This window comes from Phodopus roborovskii, unplaced genomic scaffold, assembly GCF_943737965.1.
Source record: "Phodopus roborovskii unplaced genomic scaffold, PHOROB, whole genome shotgun sequence".
Lineage (NCBI taxonomy): Eukaryota > Metazoa > Chordata > Mammalia > Rodentia > Cricetidae > Phodopus > Phodopus roborovskii.
In genome coordinates, this window is record NW_026126460.1 from 3244104 (window position 1) to 3263661 (window position 19558).

Sequence of the window (19558 nt, forward strand, 5' to 3'; positions counted from 1 at the left end):
ATATGTTTTTCACATTATGTCCTATTTTATTTTTTTAAAAATAAAATGACTCACAGGTGCTGAAGTACTAGCTAATGTTCCTAAGCATAAGAAGGTTGTCATATATTTTATGGAGAAAATGTACTGACCTCCTTAATTCAGGTATTATAGTCTCATTGGCCATGGATCCATTGTCAATGATTAACAATAGTTAAATATGTTGTTTATTATGGCTATGAAGTATCCATCCCTTCTCAAAATAGTTCATGTGTTCAATGCTCTGTATCAGCTGATAGATCTACCCATAGGAGGTGATCAGATGATAAGGGGTTGGATTTAACAGAATACTGCTGGGTTAATAATCTGAGAACATTAATGAGAGATGATGGAACTTTTAAGGGGAAGGCTTAGTTGGAGGCAGCAAGTCTAGTATGCATATTCTTGAGAACTATAGCTCAACATAGATCTCTTCCTCAGTCATCCACTGTCATATTGTTCTACCTTACCTAAGGCCCACAGCAACAGAACCAGCCAGCTATGAACTGAGACCTGTGAGACTATGAGCTGAAATAATCTTTCCATCTTTTAAGTAGCCTCTCAGATCTTTGTGACAAGCAATAAAAAGTTTTGCTAACACAATTTCTTTAAATAACAACACATGAAATGAGGTTATATGTTGATTTATTGGTGGCAATATTGTGACTAGAGGTTTTTTTGAAACCTTACCTTGTATTTCAACTAGGAACACCAGAAGTTCAGTATTCACTAATTCAGTTTTATATTAACTTTATGGAATAAAAACTATTATGAATAAGAACTGGCTGTGTATGATCTTAATAATACATAATTAAACTACCTTTAAAAAAAGTTTAAATATTATACTTGCCATAAGTTAAAAATATCAAAATGAACTACAGGCTATAGACATTTTACTAAATGTTACTGGTTTATGTAGGTTTTCATAGGAAGGAAATAATACCAGGTAATCTTATTCTAGTAATCTACATTTGTAGTGTTTCTTAGGAATTACAAAAAACCATTTATATGTCACACAGATACATTCTTAATTACTAGTTTAAGCAAATAAAATACATTATAGCTTAACAATCATCCTCATGTAATGAATTGGAATATATTGTTCTTCAGAGTCATTCTTAGAGGTCAATGGCAACCTTAAGATACATACAAACACACCAATGTATATGTAAGTATACACACACACACACACACACACACACACACATATACATATATATGTAGATCACTGGCTTGTACTCTACCATTTTACTATCATAAAAGATTTGTTACAAAGAAAGAAATTTCAAAACAGAAGTAAATACACTGAACAGTCTTACCTCTTGTAAGATTTTTTGTGCATCTTCTTGAGTTTCAAAAGTGATGAAACCATACCTAAACAAATGCATTAATTATTAACATTTTATTAGAATATTACATTAAATCTTATCCAGTTCTGGGGATTGAACCTAGGGTCTGCAAGTTTTCTTTCTTTCTTCCTTCCTTCCTTCCTTCCTTTCTTTAAAAAAAAAAAACCACTGAAATGTATGGCTAAACCTATATTAACATTTACTTTTTAAGTATTACCACTGTATGTATGTTGCATCAGCATGGGGACCATAGATTAATACTATCATCCTTGCTTTTCAAAGTGACAGGGACTGAAGAGAATAAAGAACTCAGAAATCTTCAGTTTTAGCACTGTGATGCATTCGTGTTCTGGTTTCAAGATAGGGATGCAACAGATTTCAGAACAGGACAATAATGTTTGGTTTCTTTCCTTTCCTATCCCCCTCCTCTAGGTTGTGGATAAAACTCAAGGTCTTGTGCATATAAGGCAAGTGCTTCAACACTGAATACATTTTTAGCCCAGTAATATCCTTAAAATACAAACAAATAAAAACCCAACCTAACCAGCCAGCCAACCAACTTCTAAAAATAACATGTTTGCCTTAGAGGAATCAGAGTAGAAAAATATCAGCAATAAAAGTTTCAATACAAAATTTCATATATTTGTATAGGTCTTTACAAATCCATCATTTAATTATTATTGTTACACATAAACTATAAGTATACTATTAGTGTATTTCCCAAATAGCATTAATATTTAACCTAATAATTTATGTTTTGTACTTTTGTATTTGCATGTATTTTTAAATGCAAATAACCTCAGCAAACAGGAAGCAGAGGCAAAAGTATTCTAAATTCCACCTCAGACTGGGATAAACAGCAAAAACTTAAGGTTAAAAAGAAATGGAAAAGAAAAAAAAAACATGTATGATATATGTCATGCCTGAAAAACTAAACTACAGGAAAAAATAAAACAAAAATATATGGCTAACATGTATGAGTCCTGTTTAGATATCAAATAATGTTAAACATCATGATTATCATTTTACTACTGATAATGTATAATAGTATTCCTTTTTGTTTAATATTTGTTTTTGTGCTGGGGAAGGAAGGTCCTCATTCATTCTGTGTAAGTGCTCTATTACCTGGCTACTTCACTAACATCAAAGTAATTTTTTTTAAAAAAAGAATGAAATTCTCTTTTCTGTTTATCCAAACATTGACTATTTCACACTAATTTTTAGTATAACACACCACCCAGTGGAAAAAGGTTATAACACAGGATAGAATAAAACTTGTTTCTGTGTAAGCTTTTATTTTTCTGAAATGCCTTTACTCAACTATTTTTGGTATTTTAATTGATTTTTAAACATAATAGGTTCCATCGTGACATTTCCTTCTTTTTGTTTTACAAGATAGGGATTCTCTGTGTAACAGCCCTAGTTGTAATGGAACTTGATTTGTAGATCAGGCTGTCTCAAACTCATTGAGCTCTACCTGCCTCTGCCTCTCTAGCGTTGGGATTAAAGGTGTGTATTTTTTTTAAAACACTCTCTTTACTCTTTGGTGGGCCTCCCAGATAAATACACATAGAAGCTTATTCTTACTTATGAATGCCTGTTCTTAGCTTGGCTTGTTTCTTGCCAGTTTTTCTTAAATTATCTCATCTACCTTTTTCCTCTCTTTGTCTATTCTATATGCCTTTCCTTCCTTCTTAATCCGTGGCTGGCTGTGTAACTTGGTGGATGGTCCCTGCAGTCCTCATCCTTCACTTCTTGATCCTCTCCCTTACCTCAGATTTCTTCGCTTATTTATTCTTTCTGCCTTTGAACCATGCCTACCCTTTCTCCTCCCTAGCTATTGACCATTTAGCTCTTTACTAGACCATTCAGGTGTTTCAGACAAAGTAACACAGCTTCACAGAGTTAAACAAATGCAAAATAAAGAATGCAACACATCTTTGCATCATTAAACAAATGTTCCACAGCACAAGTAAATGTAGCACATCTTAAAAGAATATCTACAACAGGTGTGTACCAGCATGCCCAGCTCATTGTGACATTTTCATAAACTATATTTAGTATCCTTTGGTTATATTGTCTTCCCATGATCCTTTCTTGTGCTCCATCACTCCTCTGTCTAGTCCATTCCTTAAAAAGTTTCCCTTCTGATGTATGTATGGTCACACACACATTTGTATTTTTCATGAGGGCAAGCATTCAATGTTATTTTTATACTCCATTATCTTCTCATTTCTTCTTCTTTTCTCCATTCTGGTTCCCTTCCCACTTTCATGTGTAAAGAACTCCAACTGAGCTATTGGAGTCTTTTACACAAAATTCTGGCTTATGATTATATCTTGAAGTACTTTTCCAATATTTTCATTTAACAGTTTTAAAGCTTCAAGTCTTTTTTTTTCTTTTTTGACAGATAGTTTTGGTTGTATCTTCTTTTTAATTTAATTTTTTTATTTAATAAAGTTTCAAGTCTTATATTAAGGACCTCTAGTCATTTTGAATTGAGTTTTGCATAGGGTGAGGAATATCTAGGTTCATTTTTTCTGTAAATACCTGGTTTTCTCAGAACCATTTGCTTTTTGTTCAGTGTATGTTTTTGTGATGTTTGTTGAAAATCAGGTGGCTTATTTCTGTGTCTATCCTTTGGTCTTTGTATCTGCTTTTGTACTAGTACCAGGGCGCTTATTTTATGTATTTATAAAGTCTAGGGCCCACACATGAAAGCATAGAGTATTTGTCTATTTAATTTGAATAACACACCACCAGTTGCACTGAATTTCCTGCAAATAACATGGTTTCATTCTTTTTTATGGTTGTGTAACACATTTTCTTTATCTACTCCTTTGTTGATGGATATCCAGGTTGGCTCCATATTTGAGTAATGTGAATAGTGCTGCAATAAACACTACTATTTCTGACATATGTTGACTTGGGGTACTTTGGGTAAATATTGATTTTTATAGCTTTGTCATATGATAGGTTCATTTTTATTTATTTAGAGGGACTTCCATACTGATTTCCACAATGGCTGGACATTCACACCAGCAGTATATAAGGATTCCCTTCTGTCTGTATATTGCTAGTATTGTTTTATTGGTGACTGCCATTCTGACTGGTATAAGACGGAATCTCAATGTAGTTTTTATTTGTATTTTTTCTGATGGTATAAAGTTAAATATTTCCCTATACATTTATTGACCAATTGTAATTTGTATTTTGAACACTGTCTTATTTTATTAGCTCATTTGTAGACTGAATTGCTTTGTTTTGAGTGTTTAGTTTTTAATTTTTTTGTATATTCTAGAAAATAATCTTGTCTGATGTATAGTAGCATCGGTACCATAGCTCATTCTGTAAGCTATCTCTTCACTCAATTATTTCCTTTGCTTTGCGGAAGCTTTTGAATTTAATGAAATACCGGTTGTTAACTGTTACTATTTCCTGAGTGACTGGAGTCTTATTCAGAAAGTGCTTGTCTATGCTAGTATCCTGACATGTTTCCTTCTATTAGTATTAGTTTCAGGTCTTACATTAAGATTTTTTTTTTTTTTAAATTTGGGGTTTCATTTTTTATTTTATGTGCATGAAGTTTTGAATGTGCACCACGAGCCCAAAGACACCAGAAGAGTTGTGAGATCCTTTGGAACCAGAATTACAGATGGTGTTGAGTTACCATGTGGGTGCTGGAAATAGAATCCGAATCCTTTGAAAGGGCGGCCATGCTCTTAACTACTGAGCTCTATCTCCAGTCTTAAGGAATTGAATTTTGTAAAAATTTACATTCATTCTTTCACATGTAGCTATCCAGATTTGCCAATAACAATTGTTGATGAGGCTGATTCACAGCAACGCAAAGTCTTTTCTTTGAAAAAGATCAAGTGGCTGTATCTAAGTGGGTATATATCTGGATCCTCTATTATGTTCCATTGAGCTGTGTGTCTGTTTTTGTGTTAGTTTTGTGCTGGGTGTTTTTGTTTGTTGACTACAGCTTTGCAGTACAACTTGAATAGTGTGACATATCAAACTTTCTTTGAGCTCAGAACTGCTTTGGCTGTCTGGAGTCTTTTGTGTTTCTATATGAATTTTAAGTTTTTTTCTTATTTCTGTGTAAAACAGTGTTGGAACTTTGGTGGTGCTTGCACTATAGTTGTAGATTGCTGTTGGTGTACAAGCCATTTCCCACATTAATTCTTCTAGTCTATGAGCACGGTAAGTCTTTTTTACTGTCTAGTAGTTTCTTTTACTAAAAAAATTAAAAATTATGTTTTTGCTTGCATGAGTCTGTGTATCTCATGCTCATAAAAGCCAGAGGGTGTCAGATTCCTGGAGCTGGAGTTACAGGTGATGGTGATCCTGAAGTGGGTTCTGGGAACTGAACATGGAGTCCTCTAAGAGAGCAGCAAGTACTCTCACTGAGCCATCTCTTCAGCACCATTCTCATTGTTTCTTATAAACCAGTTATGTTTCTGTGGTTGCTTATTTTTTAAAAATATTATCTATGGTGTGTTGTCTACAAATTCATTTCAGTTTCCAATTTGATGGAATATAAGCTTTAAAAATGTTCTAATCATTTTCTGAATTTCACTGACATCTATGAAAATATCTTCCTTTTTACCTCTAATTTTGTTAATTTGGGTCTTCTCTTTTTTGGTTAGTCTGGCTAAGAACTTATGGAGCTTGTGTATCTTTCCAAATTACTCTGCCAAATTGGTTCCTTTATTCCCCACTTCCATGCCCTGATCATGATTCTTTGCTTCTATTGACTTTTTTTTTGTTTTGTTCTTATTCTTTTCCATGGCTACAATATGCATTATGATTTATGTGAAATCTGATTGCATTAATCTATGAATTTCCCTCTATGAAGAATGCCTTAATTCTATTTCATACATTTATGTATGTTATTTTATTTTATTAAATTCTAGAAATTTATTTCTCTATTTTTCATTGACTCAATCATTATCCTGTAAAATGTTATGTCTCACAAGTTAATGAATGCTCTAAAGTTTTTCTTACTGTTTATTTCTAGCTTTATCCCACTGTGCTCAGGATACAAAAAAATTCAGTTTTCCTAATTTCAATAAGCCTTGCTTTATGTCCTATTACATGTTTTAGAGAAAGTTTTATGGGTCATTTTGAAGAATGTGTATTCTGCAGTGTTTCAGTGGAATTTATGTAGGTGTCTACCAGTCATTTAACTAATACATTCCTCTATTTTCTGCTGGAATGATTTATTGGTGAGATTAAATTACTGACATGACCCAATATTATCGTGTTAGGAAGTCTGTGTTTTTGTACACTGGTAGTTCCTGTTTTATGAAATTAAGTGCATCAGTGTTTGAGGCATGTATGCTTTGAACATTTTCTCTTAATGAATTGTTTCCTTAATCTGCATGAACATTTGTTATCTCTTCTAATTTTGTTCTGAAGTCATTTTCCAGACACAGACAGCAATTCTGTTTGCTTTCTAGTTCCATTTGCTTGGAGAACCTTTTCTCACCCTTTTTTCTTTAGATTACATTTGTTGTAAGCAATAAATAGAATCTATTTTCAATTCAATCTACTACTTTGTATATTGACTGTAGATTTAGTCCATTAATATTAAAAGTTATTATTGAATGATATATCAATTCTTGTTATTTGTTAAATTTCTAGTGTTTGGTCTTCTATTCCTTAACTACTTTTCTAGTGTGGTTTATTCCTTCCTGTAATATCCTTGTGTATTTATTTTGGTTTCCTTCTGAAATATTCAAGTATCTTCTGTAGTGCTATGTAAGCAATCATGGATTCCATCTGCTTGTTTTTGATCATAGAAGGGAGACGTCAATTATGACTTATTTTTCTGGATATAGTAGTGTTGCTTAATAATTATTACTGTCTAGTGCTTAAAATGTATCGTTCCATACTTTCCTGCCTTTAAAGGATTCTGTTGAGAAATCTGCTATTAATGCAGATTTCTTGTGGCTTTCAGTATTTTTCTTCATTCTCAATAGTTAGTGTCTTAATTATAACACGATATGAGAATTTCTTTTCTGTTTTTGTCCATTTTGTTTTTTATATGCTCATGAGTGCAGATAGCATTAACAGTCAACTTGACAGAATCTTGAGAAGCCTCTAGACACATCTGTGTGGAATTGGCTTGGTTATGATAGCCTCTGGACATGCCTGTGGATGACTATCTTGACTAGATCAACTGAGATAGAGGGACTTGCCCAGGATCAGTGGGCATTCCTTGCTTCTTTCTGACTGTGCTATGTGGCCAGCCATTTACATTCTGGCTATCTTGACTTTCCCACATGATGAACTGTACTCTTGAGCTATGAGCCAAAATGAAATGTGCCCCTAAGTTGCTCTTGTCAGGGTATTCTATCAGTTACAGGAAAAGAAACTAAATTTCTATAATTCTACCAAATACTTTTATGCCCTTAGCTTGGAGTTTTTCTATCCTGGTGGTTCTAAATGTTGTACATAGGACTCATGCTGTATTAATGTTTTATTATTTTATCTTTGTTGATATAAGAATTATAATTCATCTCTCCTGTTTCCATTTTATCCATTCTACTGGTGAAGCTTCCTACTGAATTTTTTACTTGACTTACTCAGTTTTTAATGTTTTCAGTATTTCTTTTTAATAAATTTCTCTCTTATATCCTGTACTGATTTTATTTAAGTCAGCTGTTTATTTATATCCTATTTGAATTAATTTAAGAGTTTATTTAATTCATTAAACATTTCCATTCCTGATCCTGAATTTCATCTAATTCACTCTTATTTGTGGCCATTTATCATGGAATTTACATGTTTGGGGGATGTGGTACTGTGTGATTTTCATGTTTCTTAATTACCACATTAAGACATGCATCTGTGGTTATTTTGTTGATTAAGTTTTTATCAGATATATCCTTTAAGTTTAATTATTTGTAATATTTAAGTGGGGCTAGATTGTGGTAGAGTTAAGGTGCATAGTTCAGGAGTTAAATCCTCAGTTCATATGCTCAGGACACTTAGTATAACCTCCTGGAGTACAGTTTAACTGCAGAAGCAACCATAAATGCTGGGTAGGTTCACAATACAAACATCATACTAGTTAGTTATTTATATCTTCAATAACCACTGGAGGATCAACAGGGTAGGATGGTACAACCAGAATTATTAGTTACTAGGATTAAGGACAGAGTGACTTTAGGCTGAGTGAGGTAGGAAAGATATCTGGAAAGGAAAAGTTGGGCAATTTTCAGAGTTTAAAATTTTGGAAGATTATAGTGAATAAGTAAAAATGAAGTGGACATGGGGACGAGAGAAAGAGAATAAGAGGGAAACTGCATGGGCTGAATGTTAAGAATTCAGAGTAAAATTGGAAGAATGGGTGAAGAAGCGTATAAGAGCAATAATACAGCCTAACCAAACAGTGTAAGTAAAGCAAGACCATTCTAAGACATTCTTTTTTGCAAGAGTAAAGACTAAGAATGAAAAAACAAACAAGACCATACCCTGCCCACTGTCCCACTGCTCTGGTTGAGCAAAGAAACAGAGGGCGGATCCAACAATCCTGCCATCTTCGGTGAACTTCCTAGAGCTGCTCTGAGCACACTAGACCTGCCTATCCATGCAGGACCACCCTGAATCCCTGCCTGCCTGATTTCTGGCCCTGACTTCGGGTCCTCTGCTGGAGTTCCGGGCCCCTCCCAGAGATCTGTCTATCCCCTCAGGACCATCTTGAGTCCCTGCCTGCTGGATCTTTGACACCCATCCCTGGGCCTCTGCTGGAGCCTGATCTTTGAACCCCATGGCTGGTCCCTGATATGATGAGAGAACGCTTACAGAGCTTGGACCACCCAGAGCTACAGACATAGAACTTCTGACCCACCTAAGCTCACATGGGGAGTACCATATACATAGAGAGAGACTCTACCTGCACCTACTAGAAAAAGTGATGGGAAGACGGCAATACAAGAAACACCTAACAATAGAAAGATAAGCATGTCACCACCAGAATCTAGGGACTCTACAACGACTAGACCTGAACACCCCAAAGCAGATGATGCAGAAGAGAACGACTTAAAAAATATCTTCATAAAAATGACAGAGGCCCTCAAAGAAGATGTGAGAAAATCCCTTAAAGAAATGGAAGAAAAACAAACAAAAAATTGGAACACATGAACAAATTTCTTAAAGAAAGTACGGAAAGCCAAGAAAAAACAAGCAGGTAAAGCAAATAGTTCAAGACTTGAAAACTGAAATAGAGACAATAAAGAAAACACAAACTGAAGGAATGCTGGAAATAGAAAACTTGGTAAACAACTGGGAACTACAGACAGAAGCATAACCACCAGAATACAAGAGATGGAAGAGGAACTAGAGGAAACATATTCATCGACCAAAGAAAATCTTAAATGCAACAAATCCTTAACACAAAACATCCAGGAAATGTGGGACACCGTGAAAAGACCAAACCTAAGAATAATAGGCATAGAGGAAGGCAAAAAGGCCAGCTCAAAGGTGCAGAAAACATATTTAACAAAATCATTGAAGAAAACTTTCCCAATCTGAAGGACATGCTCATGAAAGTACAAGAAGCATACCAAACACCAAATAGACTGGATCAAAGAAAAAAGACCCCTCGACATATAATAATCAAAACTCCTATCATATGGAATAAAGAGAGAATATTAAGAGCAGCGAAGGAAAAAGGCCAGGTAACATATAAAGGTAGACCTATCAAAATTTCACCTGACTTCTCCATAGAAACTCTCAAGGCCAGAAGGTCCTGGATAGATAGATGTTCTACAAATACTAAGTGTCCACAAATGCCAGTCCTACTATACCCAGCAAAATTTTCAATCACTATAGACAGAGAAAACAAGATACTTAATGACAAAGCCAGATTTTCACAATATTATCTACAAATCCAGCCCTACAGAAAGTTATGGAAGGAAAACTCCAACCCAAAGACATAGCCAATAGATAATCCCACTTCACCAGAACCCAATGGTGAAGCAGGGCAAATATATTCACAACACCATCACTAACAACAAATCTAAAACAAACAATCATTAACAATCAATGGTCCTTACTTTCCCTCAACATTAATGGTCTTAACTCGCCTATAAAAATACACAGGCTAACAGAATGGATATGAAGACAGAATCCATCGTTCTGCTACATACAAGAAACATTTAAGCTTCAAAGACAGACATTACCTCAGAGTAAAGGGCTGGGAAAAATCTTCCAGTCAAATGGACCCAAGAAGCAGTCAGGTGTGCTATCCTAATATCTAACAAGTTAGACTTCAAACCAAAATCAATCAAAAGAGATGAGGATGGTAATTTTGTATTCATCACAGGAGAAATCCATCAGCACAAAGTCTCAATTCTGAACATCTATGCCCCAAATACAAAGGCACCCACATTCGTAAAAGAAACACTACTAAAACTAAAGCTCACATAAAACCTTCAACACTCCACTCTCACCACTAGACAGGACTACTAGTCCGAAACTTAACAAAGAAGCAAAAGAACTAACAGAAGTTATGTCTCAATTGGGTTTAACAGACATCTATAGAACATTCCATCCAAACACAAAAGAATATACCTTCTTCTCTGCTCCACATGGAACCTTCTCTAAAATCAACCACATACTAGGTGACATAACAAACTTCAACAGATACAAAAAAATTGGAATAATCCCCTGTAGCTTATCAGACCACCATGCTTTAAAGTTGTAATTCACACAAATCACAGAAAACCTGCAAACTCATGGAAACTGAACAATGTGCAATTGCACCACACCTGGGTCAAAGAAGAAATAAAGAAATTAAGGACTTCCTAAAATTCAACAAGAATGAGGACACAACATGCCCGAACATGGGACATGTTTATGGGACACCTTGAAAGCAGTGCTACAAGGAATGTTCATTGCACTAAGTGCCCATATGAAGAAAACAGAGGATTGTACATAAGACAATTAACAGCACAACTGAAAGCCTTAGAACAAGAAGAAGCAAACTCACCCTGGAGTAGATGCCAGGAAATAATCAATAAAGTAGAAACCAGGAAAATAATACAAAAAAAATCAATGCAACAAAGAGTTGGTTTCTTGAGTATATCAACAAGATAGACAAAGCTTTACCTAAACTAATGAAAAAGCAGAGAGAGAGAACATGTAAATTAACAAAATCAGAAACGAAAAGGGGGACATAACAAGGGACACTAAGGAAATCCAGACAATTTTCAGGTCATACTTTGAAAACCTGTACTCTACAAAATTTGAAAATTCAAAAGAAATGGACAAATTTCTGGGTAAGCATCACATACCAAAATTAAATCAAGAACAGACAAACAACTTAAATAGACCTATAACTCCTAACGAAATAAAAGCAGTCATCAAAAGCCTTCCAACCAAAAAGCCCAGGGCCAGATGGCTTCAGTGCAGAATTCTACCAGAAATTCAAGGAAGAGCTAATACCAATACTCCTCAAATTGTTTCACACAATGGAAACAGAAGGTTCATTACCAAACTCTTTTTACGAGGCCACAATCACCTTGGTACCCAAGCCACACAAAGACACAACTAAGAAAGAAAACTACAGACCAATATCCCTCATGAACACTGATGCAAAAATACTCAATAAAATACTGGCAAATTGAATCCAAGAATACATCAGAGAAACCATCTAACATGAAAAAGTAGGCTTCGTCCCTGGGTAGCAGGGATGGTTTAACAAATGAAAATTTATCAACATATTCCACTATATAAACAAACTGGAAAAGAAAAACCACATCATCATCTCCCTAGATGCTGAGAAAGCCTCTGACAAAATTCAACACTCTTTCACAGTATTTCACGATAAAGGTCTTGAGGAGATCAGGGATAACAGGAACATACCTAAACATAATAAAAGCAATATTCTGTAAACCAACAGCCAACATCAAACTGAATGGAGAGAAGCTTAAGGCGATTCCTCTAAAATCACGAACTAGACAAGGCTGCCCTCTCCATATCTCTTCAATATTGTACTTGAAGTTCTAGCTAAAGCAATAAGATAACAAAAGGAGATCAAGGGATTACAAATTGGATAGGAAGATGTCAAACTTTCTCTATTTGCAGATGAGTTTACATAAGTGACCCAAAAAAACTGTACCAGGGAACTCCTACAGCTGATACACACCTTCAGCAAACTAGCAGAATACAAGATAACTCAAAAAAAAATCAGTAGCCCTACTTTATTCAGATGACAAAGGGGCTGAGAAAGAAATCAGAGAAACATCACCCTTTATAATAGCCACAAATAACATAAAGTATCTGGGGATAACACTTACCAAACAAGTGAAAGACCTATATAATAAGAACTTTGTGCTTTAAAGAAAGATTAAATTAAATTAAAGAAGATACCAGAAAATGGAAAATTCTTCCATGTTCTTGGATAGGTAGGATAAACATAGTAAAAATGGCAATCTTGCCAAAAGCAATCTACATTAAATGCAATCCCCATTAAAATCCCAGCACAATTCTTCAATGATCTTGAAACGATAATACTTAACTTTATATGGAAAAACAAAAGACCCAGGATAGTCAAAACAATCCTGTACAATAAAGAAACTTCAGGAGGCATCACCATCCTACTCTACTACAGAGCTATAGTCCTGAAAACAGCCTGGTATTGGCACAAAAATAGACAAGTAGACCAATGGTATCGAATCTAAAATCCTGATATTAACCCACACCCCCTAGGAACTCCTGATTTTTGACAAAACAGTTAAAAGTATACAATGGGAAGAGGAAAGCATCTTCAACAAATGGTGTGGTACAACTGGATGATGGTGTGTAGAAGACTGCAGATAGACCCATGTCTATGGCCATGCACAAAACTCAAGTCCAAATGTATCAAAGGCCTCAACATCAATCCAGCCACACTGAACCTCTTGGAAGAGAAAGTAGGAGGTACCCTTGAACAAATTGGTACAGGAGACTGCTTCCTGAATATAATTCCAGACTGGTACAGACACTGAGATCGACAATTAATAAATGGGACTTCCTCAGTCTTAGAAGCTTCTGTAAGGCAAAGTACACAGTTGAGAAGACCAAACAGCAGCTACAGACTTGGAAAAGATCTTCAACAATACTACATCTGACAGAGGGCTGATCTCCAAAATATATTAATAACTCAAGAAACTAATCAACAAAACACCAAATAACCCTATTAAAAATGGGATACAGAACTGAATAGAGAACTCTCAAGAGGAAATCAAAAAGGCTGAAAGACATTTAAGAAAGTGCTCAACATCCTTAGCTATCACGGAAATGGAAATCAAAACAACTCTGAGATACCATCTTACTACTGCCAGAATGGCTAAAATTAGACACACCAATGTCAACTTATGCTGGAGAGGATGTGGAGAAAGGGAAAATCTTGTCCACTGCTGGTGAGAGTGCAAACTTGTACAGCCATTTTGGAGATCAGTATGGCTGTTTCTCAGGAAAATGGGAATCAGTCTACCACAGGACCCGTAAATCCCCCCCCCTCTTAGGTATATACCCAAATGATCCACATCCATGCAACAAAGACATGTGCTCAAGTATGTTTTAGCAGTATTATTTGTAATAGCAAGAACCTGGAAGCAACCTAGATGCCCCTCAATTGAAGAATGGATAAAGAAGATGTGGCACATTTACACAATGGAATACTACTCTGCAGGAAAAGAAAAAACAATGTAATCTTGAAATTCATAGGCAAGTGGGTGGAACTTGAAGAAACCATCCTGAATGAGGTAACCCAGTCACAAAAAGAGGAACATGTACTTGCTTATATATGGATTCTAGATGTAGAGCAAAGGATCACTAGCCTATAATTCACACCGCCAGAGAAACTAGGATACAAGGAGGATTCTAAGAGATTCATATAAGGTCCCTCACAGAAGAGGAAAGGGACAAAATCTCCAGAGCACATGGGGAGTGGGAAAAGGCAGTGAGTGGAGAGGGAACTAGGAGAAAGAGAAGGGGAGGAGAGGAAAGCACATGGGACTAGGAAGATTGAATCAGGAGAGAGAGAAAAAGAGAGAGAGAGAGAGAGAGAGAGAGAGAGAGAGAGAGAGAGAGAAAGAGAGAGAGAGAGAGAATAAAAGAGGGAGCCATTATAGGTTTGAGGAGAAACCTGAACCTAGAGAAATGTCTGGAGACCTACAAGACTGACCCCAACTAACAATTTGAGCAACAGTGGAAAGGCTACCATAAATGGCCTTCCCTGATAATGAGATTGACGACTATCTTATCCACCATCATGGAGCCCTCATCTAGTAGCTGATGGCAACAGAAGCAAACACCCACAATGAAACTGAGCTGAACTGGAATCCAGATGCAGAGAGGGAGGACAAGACCAGGCTGCAGAAGCACATAGAGACAGCTGACCTGATCAATGAGGAGCCAATGGGCCCCCAGACTGTAGCTGGGAATCCAGCACGGACTGACTGAGACCTCCTGAACATGGGTCTCAGCTAGAAGGCCTAGGCAGTCTATGGGTTCTCAAACAGTGGAACCAGGATATTCCTGGTACATAAAAGTACTCTGGGGGCACATCCCCCATGGAGGTATCCTTCCTTAAGCTAGTCACAGGAGAGATGTCCAAATGACTTTACAGATATAGATGACCCCTCCTGGAAGGCATCACCTTACATTTGGAGTTGGGGGAGATGGGAGGGGAGGGTAGTTGTGGGGCATGGTAGTGTGGGAGAGAGGGGAAGAGGAAGGGAGGGAGAGGGAAATAAGAGCGATATGTAAAATAAAATACATTAATATAAAAAAGGAAAAACAAACAAAATCCCAAGAACATAAAATGATAAAACAACCAGTCTTGAATTGAGTTTCTTATGTCAATAATTTGCTTGTTTGCACACAATTTGAAGTCACTAGTCATTTTACAAAAGGAGTTTTAAATTCTCTGTTCACTTCTTTCTTCTTATATTTAGATTTCACAAAAATTAAGGAGTTATGATCTTATGGGTACTCCCTTGCCTTTTCATGTTTCTTGTGATTTATAGATTTACTGTTATGGGTATGTCTTCAATTTCTTAAAAGGAACCTTTTCAGTAGCCTTCTTCATGGCTCATTCCCCACTACCACCCACTAATGAGAAGACAAATGGCTAGAACACTAACCTAAAACAGATGAGAAATATACTTGAATGACACTAATATACCACCAATGACCAGCAATGACCAGAAAAGGACAAAAATAATGTATAAGCTATTATGTTAAAAAGTTAGGGTAAATGTAAAAGTAGCAAGTTATTGAAATCACAAGCGGCTTGCAAAGGCGAAAAAGAAAAGAGGCAAAGTTAAATGAAAAAAAGGAAAATGAATGCAGAAATAAGCTGTGAAGTGGGGAGGGAGAAGTGAGAGTTTAAATAATTGTGATTGCCCAATAAAGGAAAAGGGTATAAGCAAATTAAATGTGAGAATACAAGAGAAAAGCATTTTTAAGCTATAGTTAAAAAAAGGAAAACTACAAGGCCCCAAACACACACAAGCAAAATAAAACAACCAAGACAAAATATTGGACAGTTTCTTCCTTGTTCTCTAATATGTGAAAGGCAGTGTGTAGCTGAAAGTGGAGTCATCTGTCTTTCCTAAAATTAGGTCAGTGTTGAGCCTGCACTAGCCACGTGTCAACATGCTCCAAGATGTCTTCACTTTAGGATCATTGCTTTTATTGCGTACCAGGAGCTTTTGTGGCCACAGTTAGCATTGTACTTGTAGGCCAGGTAAATTCTTCCATGTTCTAGAAATTCCTTAGTCTGAACAACCTGACACAGCTATTGTCTAAGTCAAATAGTGTTCCCAAGTGTTTTGAGGACTAAGGAAGACAGAGCACTGACACATAATCCAAAGGACTAGTCTTAGTGCTTTCAAATCCCATTAAAAATTAATTGTCCGCTATGAGAGAGGAGGCTGCAGAAGGTAAGGGCTGAGTTGTGGCTATCCTCCAGCCTGTCAACAGATAAGTCCTATGCCTACATGTGGCTCTAAGAGTTGGAGTATGTGCTAACCTCAGGTGTAGGTCTGCTAGTCTCTACTATTTAGCTTCAGATTTGGCGATCTACCAGCCACAGAAGACTAAACCATCATAACCTTCACTGTTGCAATCTTCTGCTGTCTGAACTTCTCAGAGGGCCCAGCCCTTCATAATTGCTTCCACATCTCTCATTCAAGATCTGGGACAGGAATTGTAATTGTTCCCTACTGGCCACTTTTCTGCTTTCCTATTACTTACTTTGTAATTTCTAATGTTCTTCTAATCGTTCTCTCTCTGAAATAGAATCTTTATTATCCTGATCCTCATTTGTGTCATAGAAATGCACCCTTTAATTTAGTATCTCACCTGTTTTTCTTCATCTCTTTCCCCATTATTTTCTGTGGTTCAAGGGGTGAACCTAGGGTCTTGTGGAAGTTAAGCAATAGCCTTACCCCTTCCCCCCTTTTTTTGGTTGAAGAGGGTAACCCATGCTGAGCTCCAATTTGCAAGCTTCCTGTCCCAATCTCCAGGATATTTACTAGATTACATCTGACTTCCTAGGCTTTTCAATGACAAAAGTATTACCAAAATAATGTAAATTCTTTTAGACAAATGAGAAAGATATAATGTGAACTCATCTTAATATTGTTTGGCAGCCTCGGGAAGTTTTTTGTTAAAAACAGTATCTGTGAAAACACCATCTCTGCCACATTAGTCCCTGCCATTCTTCCATGCCATTTCTCATTAATAATGGTTTCTATCTTATTGGTTCCTTGGATTAATTCTGTAAATATATTTCTCTATTTGAAGAAAACAAACACAATCCTTTCCTCACCTCCATAGTCTTATCTATTTTCTTTTGATTTTGCAACAAAACTCCTTATGTGAATGTACTATGGAAACCACTTTTTCTCTCAGAAATTTTTGGGTTGTGTACACAAAGAAATCCTGAAATAGCTCTATACATTACAGGACATAGTCTACTAGTTTCAATGTTTATTCTTGTTTTAGCCATTGTCCCATGGCTGTGAAGAGACACCATGACCGTGGCAACGTTTATAAAGGAAAGCATTTAACAGGGCCTGGCTTACAGATTCAGAGGTTTAATCTACTGTCATCATGCTGGAAATCCTGGTGGCACACAAAGAAGGAGCTGAGAGTTTGACATCTGGGTCCATAGACACAGGGAGAGATACTGGGCCTGCTTTGGACTTTAGAAAGCCCAAAGCCCTCACTTAGTGATACACTTCCTTCAACAAGCCACACTTCTAAATCCTTTCGACCACTACCCGGTGACCAAGCATTCAAATATATGAGCCTATGGGGACCATTCTCTTTCAAATTACCACAATTTTTGATTTGACAATTTATTATTCTTATTAGAGTGACATTTTTCATTTTTTCCTTAACTAGATTCTGAATCACAGACCACAGACATTCTTTCAGGTCAGCAACTTTAAAATAAACTCCCTTATACTTTAAAACAAGAATATAATTTCAGAAGTATCTGTTCTTTCAGCTTCTGCTTCTTTAGCTACTATACAATTTGCCCTGCAACATTTTTTTTTGTCATATTACAGTGAATGACCCCTTTCCATGAAAAAGTAAGTTTTTAGATTAAGAAATATTATAGAGTCCTTCTTTACCCAAATAAAACACACACACACACTTTCTCTCTCTCTCTCTCTCTCTCTCTCTCTCTCTCTCTCACACACACACACACACACACACACACACATGCATTTGCACGTACACGCGTGCATGGGAAAAAAAGAGGACAAAAATTCTCTACTAAGAAAATGGAGACAAAGTATATTAATACAAACCTAACCCAACAAAATACAATTCATCATTCCATATAACCTGTTCAGTGATACTCACCCTTTGGATACTCCAGCTCTGTCATTAACAATCTTCACTTCTTTTACAGACCCATACTGGGAAAAAAATTTTCTTAAATCATTTTCATTTGTCTAATGAAATAAAAAGAAAATATTAATAAACATTTTAATCAATAAAAGATGAAAGAATTCCAATGCTCGTTGTGGAGACACAAAAAACATAGAAAACAAGTTACACATTAAAGAATAGGCAAAATCATTGCTAATAAAATCTATGTATTCTGCTTCACATACTAGCTAGACAGCTACTTTAAACTGAATTATTCTAAAACTGCAAAGATTGCTAACTGTGTAAGGGAATCTTTTAGTGACTTTTAAGAATGCTAACTAGGATTATGTACACTATAGGCTGCACTACTACTGGCTCCAGTATTTGGGGAGGCCAGCAATTGCAGCAGTGAAAGTAGGTCCCAATGGCCCAATCCAGTCATTTATGGTAATCAACAGTCTTTGGGAAGACTCAGGCCTTAGGAAAGGAATATATATTTCCCTAATATTTGAATTTGCCATAATAAGTTACAAAGTGACTATAATATTTCAAATTATAAGACATTTTATCTGTACTCAACACACATTTTAGCTAACTACAGACATTATGATGATACTACAGACATGATAATCATCCGATAAACTTAGTATAATAGACACAATGTTCAAAATGTGTAAACAGATGGTTTGGGAATATCTGCTTTTACTAAAATAGATAAGATAATGAAGAGCTATTCCCAGAGTATTTATGGTGAATTCATGGCAATTATTTTTGGGTTCAGTTGCAAATATTTTCTTGTTAGTGTAACTTTAAGTTTACCTGAAGGAGAACCAAAAGACGTCTTAGAGCACAGCCACTCGTTTTGACTTGAACTCTTACCTCACTTACTTAAGTACACGATCTGTTATTTTGGATAATAACTTTAACCCTGTTAAATTGGACAATGACAAACACTAAATCTAAGAATAAGTCAATTACCTTTATTTTAGAATGGAATTTCTAAAACTGGAATCAATGCTAGAATGAGAACTGTTATTGGAATTTAGACAAGTTAATCCACACTATTTTCTGGAGGGGGAATCCCTTCCTACCTTAGCCACTAACTCAGTCACTAACTTGTAGAGTAAGGGGAATGTCTGCAGGGGGACAGTCCATAAAAGCCTGACACTGTTGACTACTATAGGAAATTATTTTGTGGTTTTGAAAAAGATGTCTCAAGAGAAAGAATTCTGTTAAAACGGCGGCTGATTAGAAACAATAATCACTAAGATTCATATTGCCCTTGATGTGTTTTAGTGACTTAC

The 19558-nt window shown here is 35.9% G+C and overlaps 1 protein-coding gene across 3 annotated transcripts in view; it reads right to left on the reverse strand.

Moving 5' to 3' along the window:
- Boll (boule homolog, RNA binding protein) overlaps positions 1–19558 on the reverse strand; it is a 101392-nt gene that overhangs the window by 76705 nt on the left and 5129 nt on the right. For all 3 annotated transcript variants that reach the window (XR_007834873.1, XM_051190224.1, XM_051190225.1), the window contains exons 3-4: positions 18246–18337; positions 1335–1389 (exon numbers count right to left, since the gene is read on the reverse strand). Coding sequence is in view for 2 of the 3 variants with exons in the window: in XM_051190224.1 (XP_051046181.1) it covers positions 1335–1389; positions 18246–18337 (147 nt within the window). In the remaining variant the exon portion in view is untranslated. The remainder of the gene's footprint in view (positions 1–1334; positions 1390–18245; positions 18338–19558) is intronic.